Raw genomic sequence first — 17,821 nt, 5'->3', positions numbered from 1 at the left:
GTGGAGTCAATCTGCCCCACGGGAGCGGCCCTCAGCGCGGCGGGGCAGGGAGCCGGGGCTCAGCACCCCTCGCCCGGCTAGGAAGGGTCCAGCGGTCGCCCCGGAGCCCCTCGGCCCGGTTCCCCCCCCCCCTCCCTGCGCCGCGGCGGGTGTGGGGGGAGGTGCCGCAGCCGCCGCCGAGGCGGGGCCCCGCTCCTTTCGCTCCGCCGTGCCGCGCCCGGCCCCGCACCCTTCGCTCCGCCGCGGCCCCGCTCCGGCTCCCGCCGCGGCGGTGCTGCCCCGCTCCGCTCCCCCGCCGCGGCTCCGGGCGCCTCCTGCCTCCCAGCATGAATGTGAGGAGGGTGGAGAGCATCTCGGCGCAGCTGGAGGAGGCCGGTTCCTCAGGCGGTAGGACCCCGGCGGCGTCAGGGCGCGGGGTTTTTCTTCTTTGGGGGTTCTCTCCCCACCTGTCAACAGCAAGTCTTTAAGTCTTTGCAACTTGGGGTGGTGGGGTGGGGATCGGGGGGTGCTGCCTGGTTGCATGTGGTAAACGCAACTGTGCTGTCTTGGAAAAAATATATGTGTGTGTGTGTTTGTATCTATGCGGGCAGTGAACAGACGCTTAATGCCTGGGATCTCGGGTTAAAAAATGTTAAAGGCTTTGCCGTAAGGTTACTGCTGGGATCTAACTGGTACTTTTGCCTTCGCTGAAATGACCCGGGGCTGGGTATGAACCTAACACAGGCGAACTATGCTCATCCTCTCCAGCTACCAACTCCCAGGAGGTAATTTTGATCAGTCCCACTTCAACCTTTCTGTTTGGTCTCCTGTGTACCTTCCTGATGCCTAAGTAACACCTATTTGATGGAGGCCAGCGTCTTCTGGTGAGCCAATGGCTATCTGGTGCCTTCTCTGTATTGCAAAATGCAGTTGCACATTCACCTGAGAGAGGTTAGAAAACAACTTGGATTTTTGGAAGGACACAAACATGTTTTGCTGTGACTGTTGGGGTGTTAGAGTTTTCTCCCAGCATGGATAAGAAACAGTGATTTAGAAATGAAGCTACTTGTGTGCAGTGTGTGGGTAACATGATGTTGCTGAGGAAGGTGCCCAGTTCAATGTATCTGGTTAAGCAGAGAGACATTTAATGAAAAACTTAGAAAAATAGCCAGCCAAAACTAGGGGAAACTTGTTTCCAGAGAAAAGATGTAAAACTATTCCATGTTTTGGGCTGTGTTGCTAGATTTCTTGCAAAGTACAGGAGCAGCCTTAGCATCAAGTTGCTTGTAAGTAGCGTCTCACTTTTGTCTTGATTTCTGTCTGGTCTTCTGCTAGAGGAGGCTCCTCTGTTGGATTGTAGTTGGCTTTTTCTCTTACCTTAACGTTCCAGCTTTTCTCTTGTGTTAAGGCTTGTTGTAGCTCTTCAGATAGGATACTAGAACATTTACTTTGGGGATAGGGAACTTTTGTAATTTGCAATTAGCTTTAGGCTATCAGCTCACTTGGTAATCCACCTTTGCCTTTCTTCAAAGCTTGTGGAAATGATGCATACTTAGTCATTATGCTTATCCAACAAGGGACTCAGCCACCAAAGTGATATTGGGATATTTCTCACTGCTTTTCAGACCCAACTCCTCCAAGTTATAATTAAGACTTTTCCCGCCACACACCAGCATCAGCCTCACATCTCTGTTTTCTCTGAAATCTCAAAGCCTGTTTTTCCATACCACACACCATCAGCAGAGACAAACACTGGGCAGGCTCTTAGCTACACCTGTGCAGCCACCACACAGGGCTGTTCAGCTGAACAAAACCAAGCTCATAATTCATACACAGTGGATTTGAACAGCTGCTACTGAGGAATAATCTGGTTAATGGATGGTTGTTGCAGGTCTTGAAACATAAGGGAAGTTTGCAGCTTAGTGTTTTAGCTTATAGGTATAGTTAGCAATAACAGGAAAGTGTCTGTATGGGAAGTGAGGAAGTAGGATCTGAATCCCTGTCCTACAAATAATATGAAATCCAAAGATGAAATTTTTACAGGAAATGTTTTTAGTTGAACTATATATTAGATGTGTATTCTGTTTTGAATCTCTTGATATGCATGCCTTGTAGTTTTTAGAGATTAATAAAAGCTTTAATTAATTTTAAGCTTGAAATGGTGAAAGGTAGTAAGATACACTTTTATACTCTTTTAGAATAAAAAGCAAAAGCTATCTGAAACATTAATTGCTGTAGGAAAAACATTTCTCAAAATAAGTTCTTTTGACAGAAGCACAAAATGGAAACATTACAAAGCTAAAAGAAAATACCTACTTTCTTTTGTGGAATGACACGTGAGATCCCCACTCAACTTGTATTTTGTGACTAGCTTGATGTGATGTGGAACTAACAAGTGTCTAGTTTCACTTTAGGCTTCCCCCCTACCTGGCAGAGCACACATACGTTCATCTTCCAAAAAGTTTGGCCTTTTTTAATCTAAAATTCCCTTTCCACCCTTCTTTTTCTCTAGCTGTCTTCCTCCAGGGTCCCTAACTTGCAACTCATTGTCAGCATCATCAGCAGTTCTGAATGTACCTGTCTGGTGGTTACTTGATGTGGAAGCCTTTGGTGGAATTTTTCTCATGATTTCTCCTAAAATACAAGCAATGCTTAAAAATGTTAGTTATTTTCTTTCATTTTATTTTTCAATTAACACATAAGCATCTGAATTATGAAAATTATTAATAACAAAGGAAACATTTTATACTTTTTAATGAGAAATAGCTCCTTTCAGCTGCTCTCCCCCTTACCTTCACTCTATTGTAACTTGCAAAGCATCTTTTACATTCAAGTTAATGCCAGCTGGATCATCATTAAGAGCTGCTGAAGAAATGGAATGCTTCCTCACTTAAATATTGAGCCACTGTAAGCATGAAATGTTTTATCCCTCTGCCCCATGAAACAGTGTTTATCAATGTTTTATCTGTGAGTAAACTGTATTTGTACTACTGGTTGCCAGACCCCATCTGGTACTAGTAAAGGCATGAAGGGTCTTGGAAAAAAGAACAGAGGGAGATGATCAGAAAAAGTTTGTGTGTGTAAGAACAAGCTTAACCACAAGGTGAAGATTTTCATTTACTAGACAGAGCAGTCACAAATTTTGCATGTCAGGAAAGAGGCTGTCATTTTTACATCCAATGCACAAGATGGACTATTAGGAAGTGTGTATCCAACTTTAAGTTTCTACAGAGTTTATTATTCTCTGCCATATCTCTGAGAGATCCTTGTGCAGTAGTGTTCACTTTTGCTTTTAATGAATTTCTTGCTCTTGTTGCTTGAGGCATTCCTAGAAGACAAAGGAAGCAGTGCTAGAAGGACAAGAAGCTACATATGGGAAAAGCTGAAAATAGCAATTTAAGAACAGGGGTGCTAAGAAAAATCATGAAAGTGAGATACAAAATATACTGGAAACCTGTTGGAGGGAAAAAGAAGAGGTTGGAGGAGGGAAATGAGAAAGCAGCTTCTTACACATCTTGAGATCCAATGGGTATTAAACCAAAAAGAGTGGCCTGTTGAGGGATACTGAAATCACATTTTCTGTTGGTGGTGTGTATTGAGCCAATTGCTTTATATCCCAGTTGTGATTCATCTGATATGATGAAGAGGAAGCAGTGACTCCCCAAGTTCTTTCCACCTGTACTTGTATCAGCATGAAAGCTTTGGTTTGGCTGGGAGCTCCATCCATAGGACATGCTGCTAGGAAAGAGTTAATGTCACTTTTTCTAGGAACAAGCTGTTGTCCCTCAACACTGTTTATGTCCTGTTAGATATGAGAGAGCTTTTTATTTTATCTTACCCATTATATCCCACAGATATGTTCTTGAGGAGCCACAGTCAGCTGGAAATGCTGCTTTCAAGTACCAGAGGTTCCTGTGGAAGCTGCAAATATACTGGGGAAGGATTAAGTTAAATGGACTTGTGGTGTATTACAGGGGGTATCTTTATAAGGAACAGGCAAATAGGGGCAAATATTTTAAGGTAAAATATACATCCTGCTTCTGAAGGATGGAGGTAATAACTGAAGTTTAGGGAGAACAGGCTGCAGCATAATCCTCAGTATAAAATTTCGTGTCTGCCTCCATCTCCAATTCCTGTATTTACTGAGCATATGAAGCAGTAATTATATGCAAAAGTCTCAGACTGATAGGAATACTGAAAATACCTTGGCTTTCTATCAATATAACTTTTATATCAATATAAATATGATTTTTGCACAAAATACAGCTTTCTTTTTCATCATTCTCTGCTTCAAAGTTACTGCCCATGCTCAGAGAATTAATACATAAATAAATGAGCATCTGAACAAGTTTCAGGTATATTTGGCTTAGAGAACTGACTTTTCATGTGTTTTTAGGTGTTATGAAGTACCTAGAGGCAGATAGGATATCTAGCAGTTAATGTAGCCAGAAGTAGCTAGGTGTGTCATGGAAAGCTTTTACAGTGTATCAGATAAGCACTTAGGACTCATGCTTTGGTTTGAAACTGAATATTTGATCCGAGCAGCATTCATCTGTAATCTATCCCATCTCAGCCACTCAGTTTGCCATTGTGATTTATTCAGAATCTTTGGCACTTGAAAAAGAAAGTATCTAAAAATACAACAACTCCTGATTGCTTCACTATTTCACAGATACGTGTGTTCTCTTCAGACTGTCCTGCTATCCTCCCCACAGTTCTGCTTGTTCTCTGGTTTTCAAGTACTGTAATAGACTGTATTTTATATCTTGCTTGCCAAATAAATCCTGGCCATTTATTGTCTCCTGTTATTAGAGGCCATTCCTCCCAGTAGAGACAAGAGAGAAAACATCAGCACAAGATTTTGGACTTGCCTAGGAGCCAAATTGGGGTTTTTTTCTGTAATTGTAGCCAATATAACCTGAATGATGTAGGGCTGTCTTATCTATTAGCACACACTTTAATTAACAGGCTTGGGCCTGTTCTGTGACGTAAGAATTATGGGTCTAAAACCCTTTCTTTGGAGCACGGTGGGGTTAAGGAGCTAGTTTGGACATTATGTCTCCATAATGTTTGATGTGAACATTAATGTGTGGCTGTGTCAAATGTCAGTGGACAAAAGGTTGAAAAATTTTGTTTTTTTGTTTTTTAGTTGTCCTTTCAGAATCCTGTTTTCTCTGGCAAGATCTTTGCTTACTATGGTTTGACAGCCAGACAGTCTATGGCCTGGGTTTCTCACTGGCTACACCAGGTGGAACAGGGAAGAGAAGTGTAAATGTATGGAATGTGTATTTTTTTGAGCCTATAGAACTACAGAGAACATGAAATCCAGTGATTTTGTGAAAGTATTTTTTTAATTGTATCATGGAAGTCTTGGAATCCTGTACATCACACTTGGTTGGGTTTTTTTCTTTTCATTTTGCATTCTTACACTCTACTGCAGAGATCATTACTGTATTCCTTCATGCATGCAGCAGCAAAGGAGGTTGGGCTCTGGCCTTGCTGCTATGCATTTGTGAGGTCTAAAGACAATTGCAAACCAGCAGAAGTTTAAAGTATGTGGTTGGCTTGACAGTATATTGAATCCATTCACCTCTAAGACTAAATCTAAACACAGGATAAAAGCTGTAGACCTGAACACACACTGTGTTTTGTTTCTGGCAGCCTAGCAGAGACTTGATATGGTATTAAAAGAAGCTTTCTGTTAGAGGTCTGAAAATAAATATAGTGGTGTTAGTTTATATTCTTTTCACTTATAAAACAAAGCTCTTTAGAGGTGCAGTTTAGTTGTGATCCCTTAGTTTATAAATTTTTTCTGGAGCAGCACAGTATGAAAGTCTGGTGCTTATGTGTCCACGGAAGAACCAAACTGTAGGTGGAAGTCCTGAGAAAAAGTAAATTTTAACTATAAACATCTTGCCCCGTGAAGAACAATGATTCCCATTTTTAAATGTTTGCATTTTATTTTAGGGAAAAATATCTTTATTTCTAGGCCTGATGTTTTAACCAAATAAAGCTTGAATCCAGAAGCTTCCCTGAGCAGAGTGCAATGTCTGGCACTATACACACATGGGGTCAGTTTGCCACAAAATGACTAAATGGTGACAGCATAGACATGGTTACACAAAATCAAAGGCTTTGAATGTCCTGAGACACAGATTACAGGGTGGTTGCTCTCTTTCCTGAAACCATTAAGAACAGGTTTGCAATTGTAGTGATAGGGAAGACCCCACAATTTTACTTTTATGCTGTCTTGTTATCACAGTTTTCAGTTACCTTTCCAACAGAGAGAATTTTTGTGAATATCAATACAGACATTAGGCTTTAGTATAAAAAGCCTTTTTCTCTTTGAATCAAAGTTTACTTTGGTTAATAATACAGAAAGAAACATTCAGGGTCTATTAGAATGGAAAAGAGTAGCCCTAAAATGTGCTGATAGGTTTGATTCTTGACAGTGAAGGTTTTTTTTATTCCTTGCTCAAAGTGGGAACCAGAACATCAATTCATCCCAATAACTCCTTTGGCTGTTGTCTTTATTTCTATAAACCCTTTGATACCTATGGCAATAATTGCAATGAATAAGGATTTTGGCCCTAATATATTTGTGAAAATCAGAAGGAAACTAAACCTGGAACTAAAACATAGATCAAGTCTATGTGATTCTGTGCAAAGGAAGGAAACTGTTGTGCTGGAAATACTTAGTAGTAATTAAAATTTTTATAGCTCTGGTATATCTTGGAATAAAGTCAAGTGATCCTTTTACTTTGTCACAGCACATCTAGGCACCCTTTCTCCAGTCTCTTTAGTATCAGCATAATACAATTACTGGGGGGCTTCCCTAATTTCTGCCACCTGCCTGGTGTAGCCAAAGGTCCACTTGCTCTCTGGGTATTGCAGTTGTGTCCTGTCTGCTGCCTTTTTTTTTTTTTTTTTTTTCTCCTGCTGTGTAAGGAAAGCCATAAAGCCATAGGAAATGCTGAAGCTGGTTGTGTTGGTACTTCTTGAGTCGAATCCCTTACATGTATTTTTGGTAAAAAAGTCTGCTTTCTGTACACTCTCACAGGAATTTTTCTGGTAATCTGTACCAATTGATTTCCAAGTCCTTGAACAGTTTTATTAAATAGAGGAGAGACAATATGATTCAGATTAAATCATTGAGTCACTGCAGACATGGAGTCTGCAATATTTACAAATATGTGTATGGAAAGGAATACTGTTGATTTTTATTTATTTATGTATTGTGTTGGTTGTGCTCTGTAATAGTCTTTAATTACTGAAGTTACTGTGTACCTTCTGTTCTTTGCTGGTGTTACTGCTATAGTTTTTTGCTTTGTGTTTTAATTTAAAGTAACCATTTCTAAACAAAGAAATTACATTGTATTCCACATCACAAGGGTAGGTCAGTCGGGTGTATTTTAATCAGTCAGTGGATAAATTAAAAAAATTAATGTAATTCCCACTTTTAAAATTAAACATAGTTATTTCATTTAGAATTTTTAATGGTTCTGCAGCTGATGTTCTAATAAGAACATACTGAAAGACAACATTTTGCCATACCAAATGTAAACATAATATGATGAAAAGAACTGTCCTAAATGGGGAATATCCTCAATGCATGCAGTGTTTAAATGGAGGAAAAATAAGGTGGTTTGTTTGTGGGGGTTTTGTTTGGGTTTTTTTTTTCTATTTATTTTAATTTTAACATACCCAATGGAATTTGAAATTAAGATCTTATTATTTTCTGAAAATCACACTCTGTGTAACATCTGTCAGATAGAAGCATTATGGCAACTAAACCAGGAGATCTGGAATTTTACAGTATGCAGAACTGTCTGTGTACATGCTAAATACCATAAATTAACATTATATGATACTTTCAAACTGAACCAGTACCACTATAATGTTATTTTCTCTGTGAATGTTATTGCACATATTTTCAAAGAATACCCTAGAAAGGACTGAATTTTGGGAGGGAGCAGAGTGCTTTACATTGTGCCAGACTCTGTTGTACCAACCACTGCCCCCTCCTTGTCCAGAGGCCTGGGGAAGCCCCTGCAAACACACAGCACCTCTGCTGAGGGACATCCTCTGAGCCTTCATGTGGAAGGTGGTGTTGGGACAATGACAAGTGGGATGTGGGATGGCAGCCCTGCCTGAGCAGTTAAGGAGAGGGAAAATACCAAGAAATGCCCTCTCATGCATGTGGCTTTGGTGTCTGAGCCAGTGGACTCTGGGATCTGCTGTTCTATTACCTTTATCTACAGATAGATGAATCTTCCTTATTTTAAAATAAGTAGGAGAAAAATCCTTAAGGAATGCTGGGTTTAAGCTTTACTTTACCAGGGTTCAAAACCCACTGCCTGCTCTTCAAAATGCAAAAGCAAGAATGCTTTGACCTGTTGGGAATTTAATCTAAAGCTATCTGAAAGGTGTCAGTAGATTTCTCACAACTTAAGCAGTGTTTTATCAACAGGCAGTTTAATCAACAGCACTTTAAACTGCTACTAGACTGACACTCTGCTAGGACATTTTCAATTAAAGAACTCAGAAGAGAACGGGTTGGGGTTTTTTTATGTGTGTTTGCTTTTACTTTTAAGAACCCAAAACATTATTAGTGTGTTTTCATCTATGCTGCATCACAAATCACAAGTGCAGAAATGCTGTCAGCTTAGAGACTAATTCCTCACTGAAAACAAACAGGAAAAGTTGATGGCATTATCAAACAGTTGATAGGTGGCAACTTGCAATGCTCATCATGTAAATTGTATATTGTTCATTTTGCAGGTCTAGTGTTCAATGTGTGTTCAATGGTAAATGTACAATTAACAAGATAAACCAGTTCTTATTGCAGTAACACAAAAATGATGATTTGTGTTCCAGGAAGAGGGAGTACTGATTCAGTGTTTGCAACTGAGAATCATCCTGTTGTACCTAAGAAATATACTTGGCCTTAAGTGTTTGAATAGCTGATTTCTGAAAACTTACAAGGAAGGATAGAAATAAAGCTTTTCTCCCTTCCTGCATAGACCATAATTTCATAAACCAAAGAGATAGGCTGTGCTTTAGAGAATACCCAGCTACCTTGGCAAAATGCCTTGTAATGCTGATGTAATCTCATAATGCTAATAATATAATGTAAAAGAATATGAGAAACAAAAAGACATTTCAAAAGAGAATGTGTTTCCCTGTTTGAAATACTGGGGACTATTTCTAATTCAAACCACCAAAGATGCAACTTTTTGAAGAGTCAGTTAATTATTTGCTTTCTGGGAAACAAAATTTCTTCATGGAAGGCTGAGATTTTTTGTTTAATATTGTGATTTCAGAAACTTGTATTTTAAGAAGAAAACCTGAACATACGGACTGAGGCTAAAATAAACAGGCACATAGTCAAGTTTGTAGGTTTATATTCATGTTTGAATGCCAGGCAGACAGTGACTAACCAAGCTGATTACATACAGCTGTATGTAATCCATACAGACTACTCAGGGCAGAAGGCTGATAGAAAATCCAGCTCAAAATTTCTATTACATCAGATCTAATTTGTAGTTTTCAGATAGAAGCAATAAAAAACCTAGAATCACAGAGAAGTAATTTGGAAGAGAAGTTGAGAAGCCTTATTATTTATCCCAATGGCCCAAGGCAGGGTCAAATACTCATATGGTAGTTCAGACAGCTCTTTGTCTAAGGTATTTAAAATCCATCAGTACTGGGTACTTCATAACACCACTAAGTAACCTGCTCCAAAATTGATCTTGCATTTAAAGCCAGTACACAGAATGGATGAAATACATAGCCAAGATTTTACAGTACTGACTAGGACATAACCATTATCTGGTATATCTTACAGACTTGTGTCATGTTTAAAATTTCAAGTACGAGCTGCTGCCTGTTTTGCAAGCAGCCTTCCATCTGTCTTCAGTCTGTGATTTAACACATTCTGCAGTATCAGACTTCCCAGATATACAGGTGATGCCTAAATAGTTTTTCTCCATTATTTTTCTACAAGATAGATTATTTCTCTGGAACTGTACTTCAGGTCATCACTTTATAAATTATAACTAGTGTTTGAATGATGCTTTTTATTTTCTAACTTCCAAAACTATTGGAAGCTGACTGACTACAGTGCTTGAAACTGGAAAAAATAGAAGTAAGGTACAGATTTCATCTTAGCTCCAGAAGTTTCTGCCTTGCACACAGGAGAGATTCCAGCTTCCCTTTGTTGATGGTAATTCTCATCCTACAAGATCTCTGTAGGAGTTATTGCTTCCATGGAGGTGGCATCTGCAGCTCCCAATTCTTTTTGGGTCTAAGGAACAATCACTGTAGAATAAGTTACATCCCCAGAGTACAGCAAATCTTTTGCTTTTGTATGAAGCAGCTCTTAAGAATTTGGGAAGGGGCAGGAATTACTGCCTTACAAGAAATAAAAACCATCAACCTTACCTTATTTCTATGGGAAGCATGAAGAAAGACTTGGGGACCCTCAAGGGCTTCCAGAACTTGTCTCTCATGCTCTGAAGAGATATTCCAAATAAATAAAGTAGGTAAGTACAGATTCAGCTTTCACAGCTTTCCATCTATTGGATTTGGCTCTCCAGAAGGGAATTCCAGACAAGCAAACTTCAGTGACCTTTTTGTGAACGGTGTCTTTTCTGAGGGAGTTTTAGCTCTCGAACCTTTGATATGTAGCATGAACATCCTAGTTCTTTCTTCCATAAATAAAAACTGAAGACAGTTACTTTAAACAATTTTTAACATAAAATGTCAGTGTCACAGGCTATAGTGAAGCTTTTGAAGTTTCAAACACTTCTTATTCAGCTTATTTTTATCAGTGCTGTACCATCTCACCCTTGAAATGATGTGCCTCAACTTTATATTAGTGTCTTTACCAAATGTTATTACAGTGATAAAATAGGTTGTGCTTATTCCTCTCTCATTTTTCAAGGCTGATGTACCTGGAAGGCTTTAATCAAGAGAGTTGTCTTATATTTTCATTTTTTTACCAGCTTAAGCCTTTCTAATGGTAGTTTTTGATGTACATACTCCAAAGGTATTGAACTTTTGTCCTGTGCCTGATTAAAACCACCATTAGAATGGCACTTGTCACAAACAACCATAGAGCATTTATTATAAATTTTTTCTAAATTCATTTGTATTGTTTAATAGTTGAAGCATATGGTTTTATAAACTTGTAGTTGCAGGAGAGTTCTGTGATAGTTTGTCTGCGCTGTTAATAAATTATACCAATTCAAATTCCAATTTGAATTCAGTTGTGAGAGGTGGTGAAGATATTTCAGTGACCCCAGGCAGAGGCTTTTATCAGGCAGTCATCTGGAGGCAGAGGGCTGGCACTTTGACTTTACACCATTCAACATTCCTGGTGTTGGCTGGAAAAATGCTACACTTGATTTTTATTTGTATATTTAATATCAACATCTTTTCTTTATACTTTGGCAACTTCGTGGTGTTCTGAGCAACAATTTTTTGACTTTTATCACAACTGATGTGTTTTATGCATTGTGTGTCTTTGCAGGGTTTTCCTTCAGACTTGCTCTAGTGTAGTTCAGCTGACTAAATGCCTGCTCATAGTTGGAGTGCATTAAGTGAGCTTCTGGAGCACATATTCCCACTTAGCTTCATCTGAAAGAATCCAATTTGTGCATTCCAAGTGCCTTCTGTGATGTGAACCAAAATATGGTACCTGGGGACTACCAGGTGACTTTTGAAAGCAAATTACTGCTCTGAGTGGAAATGCAGATATGTCCACATGTCAGACAGAGCACATGGGAGCTTCCCAGTTCTCCAGGGGCCCAGAAATCATGTGAGTTTTTTGAACTGATTTAATCTCTTTTGCAGAATTCAAATCTGATCAGTCCCAGCTCAGGGAATTTATGGAGCCGTGCTTAGGGACTGTCCTAATACTCCAGGAATATTTGTTAAAGGTTAGGCCTATGTATTTTAGGATTTAGTGGAATACAGTAAAATGTTCTGAGCAGATATTAAATTCACCAAAATTGTGTCTTATTAAATCCAATTCTCTGTCAGAGATTCTCCTAGCATCTAATGACAATCACTAGGCATCTGCATCGTTGAGCAGAAGCTGTTTCTCACTGTTTGATAGCTGCTATCACTTGCCTGGATGACAATTTGCAATTAATTCTCATTGTGTGTATTCAGGCTGCTGATTTAGTTTTGACTGTGGAATGACACATGCAAAACATGCTAGAGAACTCCCATTGGCTAAATGCCTTTTTGACTAGGAAAATGTATAGCTTTGTCAAAAACCAAACAGGTTTTAAAAGTAGAATACATCTCTGCTAGGATTTCAGTGCTGAACTTAGATGGGTTGCAGGCTGTGCTCCCATGTGCACCCTGGGTGTGCACACACCCAGGTAACTTGATGGAATTTTTGTGTTGCAATTACTTGTACATGTCCAAAGTCAGTGAAAACTCAGAGAGAAAATTATATCGACAGCACCGCAGAGAGGATAAATCTGTGTGAGGGTTGGCTAATTTCATAAGTTACATTAGTTTGTTATGGCACTAGAATTACAGTGTGCCAAAGCACAGCTCACTGAATATTTCAAGAATGTTTATAAGTACACTTAGGGGTTGATGAAAGCAATTGGCTTGGGTTTTCCTTACACACTATGATTATGAAGTCTAATATTCCCCCTTCTTGCTATAAAATAAAAATAGCCACAAAGCCAAATTAACTTAATTTCATCTTTGTCTTATTTTCAAGAGCAAAATCTGCACCTTGCCAATGTCTTTCTGTACTAAGGAATCAAATTTATGTTTGGAATTATTTTGCTTCTTTTAAAGATTGCTAATTTGCTTCTAAATCCAATTACTTCAGAGATGATGCAGCTAACAGAATTATTCTTAGCTCATGGTAGTACCATCTCAGCCTCCTATGAAAAACCTTTAAAAATCATAAATACATGAAGACTTCAATTCTTGTCTCCCATATTCAGTTAAGAAAAACTATGTTTGTTTCTCACAGAATGTATAAGCAGGAAGCTCTTCTGTGATGAAAGCTAAAAAGGAAAATTATTAGTGGTAATTTCTTGCATTCTTGAATCAAAAATGCTTGAAAGTGAATGAAAGTTTCTTCTTACTACTGGTGAGGCCACACCTTGAGACAGTACTGTGTCCAGTTCTGGGCTCCCCAGTAAATAGGAGAGACATGGACATATCAAAGAGTCCAGTGAGGGTCTACAAAGGTGATGGATGGACTGGAGCATCCCTCCTGTGATGAAAGTTTGAGGGAGCCGGGACTATTTGGCCTGGAGGAGAGAAGGATCAGAGGGCATCTCATCAATGTAGACCAATAACTGAAGGGAAAGTGCTTTGAAGATGGAACCAGGCTCTTTTCTGTGGTGCCCAGTGACAAGACAGGCACAAACTGAAATGCAAGTGGTACCCTCTGGACATCAGGAAACACATTTTTTAGTGTGAGGGTGACAAAGCACTGGAACAGATTACTCAGGGAGATTGTGCAATATCCTTGTTACTCCAAGGGTGGTCCTCACTGAAGAGAAGAGAAAACTGCAAGAATATTTTTAAGCAAATGGCAGGGAAGACTGTACTTATGTATTAAATTGAAAGAGTGGTTCTGCAATGTAAGATGCCCTGTGTAACTAATAGTTCATGGATTAGAAATGAATGGTTTAGGTGTTCAGTCTTTGGTAGTTCAGTTCTCATTGACACACAAAAAAGGAACAGTTTTCTTTAATATACTCAAGATGTAGGCATTCAAGCATTACATGTTATTTGCAATGATCTCTCTGAAGTTAATTTTGAAAATAAGCTTTTGTGTCAGTGGGATTTCCTTACCTGTTTGGACTCAGTTCTGTACACAGAACCCCTGTAGGATGGGGTCTTTCCTTTATGCCTTTCCTTTCAAGCTCTTGGTCTGCCTTTCAACTGTGCTGGTCTCTTTTTTTTGTGAAGAGCCTTCAATAGCTTAAGTAAGCATCAAAAGCTGGAAATCTGAGCCACAGTGGAGAAATGCTGGATCTGTATTCATACGTATGTGTAGAACACAAGAAGATGAAAATATTTATTTTCCCAGTTTACTGTGAATGGTACTTGCATGATTATGCTGTGCATCTAAAGTGTCTCTTAATGAACCGACTAGGTCAGGTAGAGTAAAATAAACATATCAGTCTATGCTGTGTTTTACAGATGTTTTTCAAACCAGAGTCTGGTGTGCATACGGAGCTGTCATCTTTCCCAGGGAATACATAAACCAGATTAGGAGTTCAGGGGACCTCTCACATTTTTCACTTTAAGTGATTTTGAAAGTTTCTTAGTGTGTCAGAGATCATGGCAGCAGCATCCAAATATCACATAATGACCCACTTAAGAAATGCAGTCAGAAATTACATAATATCATGTATTAACTTGCATAGAAAAGATGTCTCCGGTCAAGTTGAAGGATTTTGCAGGGATTTGCATAGCTGAGCTCAGGTCAATATTAGCTTACTTTTTAAAGGAAAATATTTCATTATTGTATAATAATATTAGCCAGAACCACTACCTTAGAATCATAGTATGCTTTCCTTTTTATCATAAGTTGAAAATACTGGAAATTTTCACCTAAATTGAAGTTCTGCCTCTGCTCAGGCTTTATTTAATGCTAGGAGGGATTATCATGGTTATGGTTTTGTTCTTTTTTTTTTGTGCTGATGAAAAGGGAACTTTTAGTTCTTAAATTTTCTTACTAAAATTATTGTGTTAATAAAAAACACTACAATGTTTGAGAGAAGAGCGAGAGCTGAAATGTTTGCACTTTTCAGAACCCTCTTGTCTTGTTAACACAACCAGTATTGCATAGAGGTTTGTACGTTCTCAAAGCATACTATTGGTTTAACCTTGTTCAAAATCATTTGCTACATGGCTTAAAATTAGGGAACCAAGTCCCAACCCATAAAAAACCCAGCCTTTTAAATATGCCCAGAGAATATAAATTTCAGATTTTGATAATCAGATTATATATTGTGTTGAAAGTACACATAAGGGAATTATCCATTAGGATTTACAAACTTCTGGGAGTTTAAAAAGTACTCTTTAGTACTCTGCTGTGGTCCTCTTAGAGGCACATTGGTTCTCTAACAATTTTGAAGGCAAGACAGATTGTAATAAACGGCTTCAGACCCATACTAAAGAATTCAGTGGGACATTTGTATTTATTATTTCTGTTAGAACTTTTCAATACTATACCATTTACTTTATTAGAGAGGAAATACACATTCAGTCACTTCAATTTACTTAACAGCAGTTTGATTATATAAATATGTCATATATTTTCAAAGTGCAAATAAGATTAAGAGCCTTAATTTCTAAGAAAAGAAAATTAGGATTTCCACATAATAAAACATGGCTACAGCTGGGCCTCAAACCACCTAATATTATAAGAATTAAAACCACGAAGAGGAGATTCAGGAAATATTGCAACTATGCTAAGGTTTTTGGTATATACCACCTACTGTTATGAGATCTGCTAATTAGGTAGTACTTATTTTCGTTAAAAAGATAAACTAAATTGACCACTATAAGTATCCATTCATTTTGTGTAGACAGGAAATATTTTCACATTGCTTCAATCTTCTCCCTGATTTCTTATTTTGATCATGAGAACTGTATAACTGAATTGGGAGTGTTCATGCCCTTTCACAGTAGTAAAGGGAATTGGCATTTATTGGCCAGAAAAGAGAATCAGAAAAAGAGCTTCTCCCCAAGCTGACAAGCCTCAGCTTGTTGGAATATGCTGTATTTTCAATAGAGACCTCTGTGGTGCTGCTTGCTCAGGTGCCAAGAAGCTTATGGTGAGAGATGGAGGAGCTGCTGTTAGGCTTTTGCAAGAATGGAATTACAGAAACCCAGGCTGGGTATAATTATTTGTATCTGGAAAACCCCACCGACTGACACGTCTCAAAGTGGAGAAATAGACTTTTGGAACTCCTTTGCTATTAACACTTTTATTCAAAGATGTAGTATCACCCACTGAAGAGATAAGTCAAACCTGACTGAATTGATGTTTGACAGTAATCAGGAATTAAAGGTATTTTCCATCAGGAAAAAGCCTGCACCCTTCTGTGGCTCTTCAAGCATGATCATCACTACTGAAATCTTTTCTCCAGACTGCATGAAAAAAAGAACATTTAGAAAAGCCTGGTTAGGTTAGTTTGTTCTCTTCTTCCAAATTAGTATAAAGTGCATTCAAGACCACGATTTCTGCATTCATTAAATGAGATGACTGTTAATACTAGCTGGAGGCAATCTGGGGATACATGGAACCTTAATTAAAGCTAGTGCTAAGTGTTGTGCATGGACATCACCTTTAGGAACTAAAACCACTTAAATGCAGCTATAAAGCTCTGAAGTACTGAAATGACAGTGGAATGAGAGAAACTGAACAGAGAGCTATTGATATGATTTATTATTTTTATGTTGTTTCTTCTGTCTTGCAATCAAGTTTAGCCTTTCAGGTTGGGACATAATTTTTATCAAAAGTTGATAGTGTATTTTTTCCTTTCTTTTTTAAAAATAGCTTTTTAATTAAAATTGAAGTATTTTGCTAATGAGACACTAATTACTCTAATGTGGATGGATACTATCCTGTGATTAATTTCCAGCTCAGCTAGGAAAGGATTCTGATAACTACTAATAGTGGAAACACTTATACTTTAAATTGCTTTTACTGAAGAGCCACTTCTTGTGATTTTATGTGATTATTTCATAATAGCTTTTCTATCTTTTGAGCTAGATAAGTAAAAAAATGTTAAAATGAGCGTTATAAATACTTGCTTAAAGTGTATTTGGTATTTTAATCTTTTGAAACAAGGGATAATTTTTATGTCCTTTTCTTTTTTTTTTTCTTTTCCTTCTGTATACTTAATATATCCTCCTTTAAAGACACATTGCATCAGGCCTTACCAGATCTGGATGTAAAAGGGAAAAGAGGAAAAAAAATTGAATGCTGGAGAAGGCAAGAAGGCAGAGAGCCTGTCTTGCTTCCCTTTCTCCTCCACCAGTCTTTTATGATATGCACTTTCTTACATGGTTACAATGACCAGATATTGTTGTGACTTATTTTTAAAATGTTGATCCAGCAGTTTATTTGGGCTGTGCATATTTCTTTCTATAGCCTAGCACATTTTGGGGTACCAGATAGGCAATAAAAACTGTAGTGCATCATGTTAGATGGAATAAACCCAAGAGACATTCCTTTTGTAGAAAAATTATCATTCAACCTGGAACAAAACCAAACAACTATTGATGGTAGGTCCTTCCTTTCCGAATTCTTTGTTCATAGACCTCTTGTGGATTCCTGTAAGAGTTCTGCACCCTTGAAGACTTGTAACAGTAGACTTACTAAAGCTGGATACAGTTCAGGAATCTTTAATGGGTTAACTAGGTAAGACTGACTCACTTTCAATGACATTACGGACTATAATTTCCCTTAATGATTAATTCTATTTTTACTGATATTTTTCTTTCTATTTTTAATGTCAATAGTTAAACAGCAAAAAGAATAGAAAAAAAGTCTGTAGGTGTTAGTTAGGGTGAGTAGTATTCCAAATCTTTTGCTTCTCTCTGTGGAAATCTTCAAGTATAATGACTGCTTTTTGCTGACATCAAATCTCAGGGGTTCTGCAGAGAGTAGCAGTTGTTCTAAAATAAAATTGTATTGCTCAAAAAGTGCACTACTACAGGGTCCTAAATTCTCCTGCGAGTTTTCCCTCTGTAAAAAAAAAGAGTAAATTCTGAGATTATCAACTATTCTGTAAGATGAATTTCAAATAAAGATCATCTTGATAAGAGCAACAAAACA

The 17,821-nt window shown here is 38.1% G+C and overlaps 1 protein-coding gene across 1 annotated transcript in view; it reads left to right on the top strand.

Moving 5' to 3' along the window:
* The first annotated feature begins 283 nt into the window (after positions 1-283).
* Positions 284-17,821, top strand: part of KCNIP4 (potassium voltage-gated channel interacting protein 4) — a 380,377-nt gene continuing 362,839 nt past the window's right edge. Inside the window, exon 1 of the mRNA XM_030450068.1 lies at positions 284-387. Coding sequence (XP_030305928.1) covers positions 327-387 — 61 coding nt within the window. The 5' untranslated portion in view covers positions 284-326. The remainder of the gene's footprint in view (positions 388-17,821) is intronic.

This window comes from Calypte anna, chromosome 4A (genome assembly GCF_003957555.1).
Source record: "Calypte anna isolate BGI_N300 chromosome 4A, bCalAnn1_v1.p, whole genome shotgun sequence".
Taxonomy (NCBI): domain Eukaryota; kingdom Metazoa; phylum Chordata; class Aves; order Apodiformes; family Trochilidae; genus Calypte; species Calypte anna.
The sequence above is the reverse complement of the archived record's forward strand: the minus strand, read 5'-3'. Positions and strand labels throughout refer to the sequence as shown.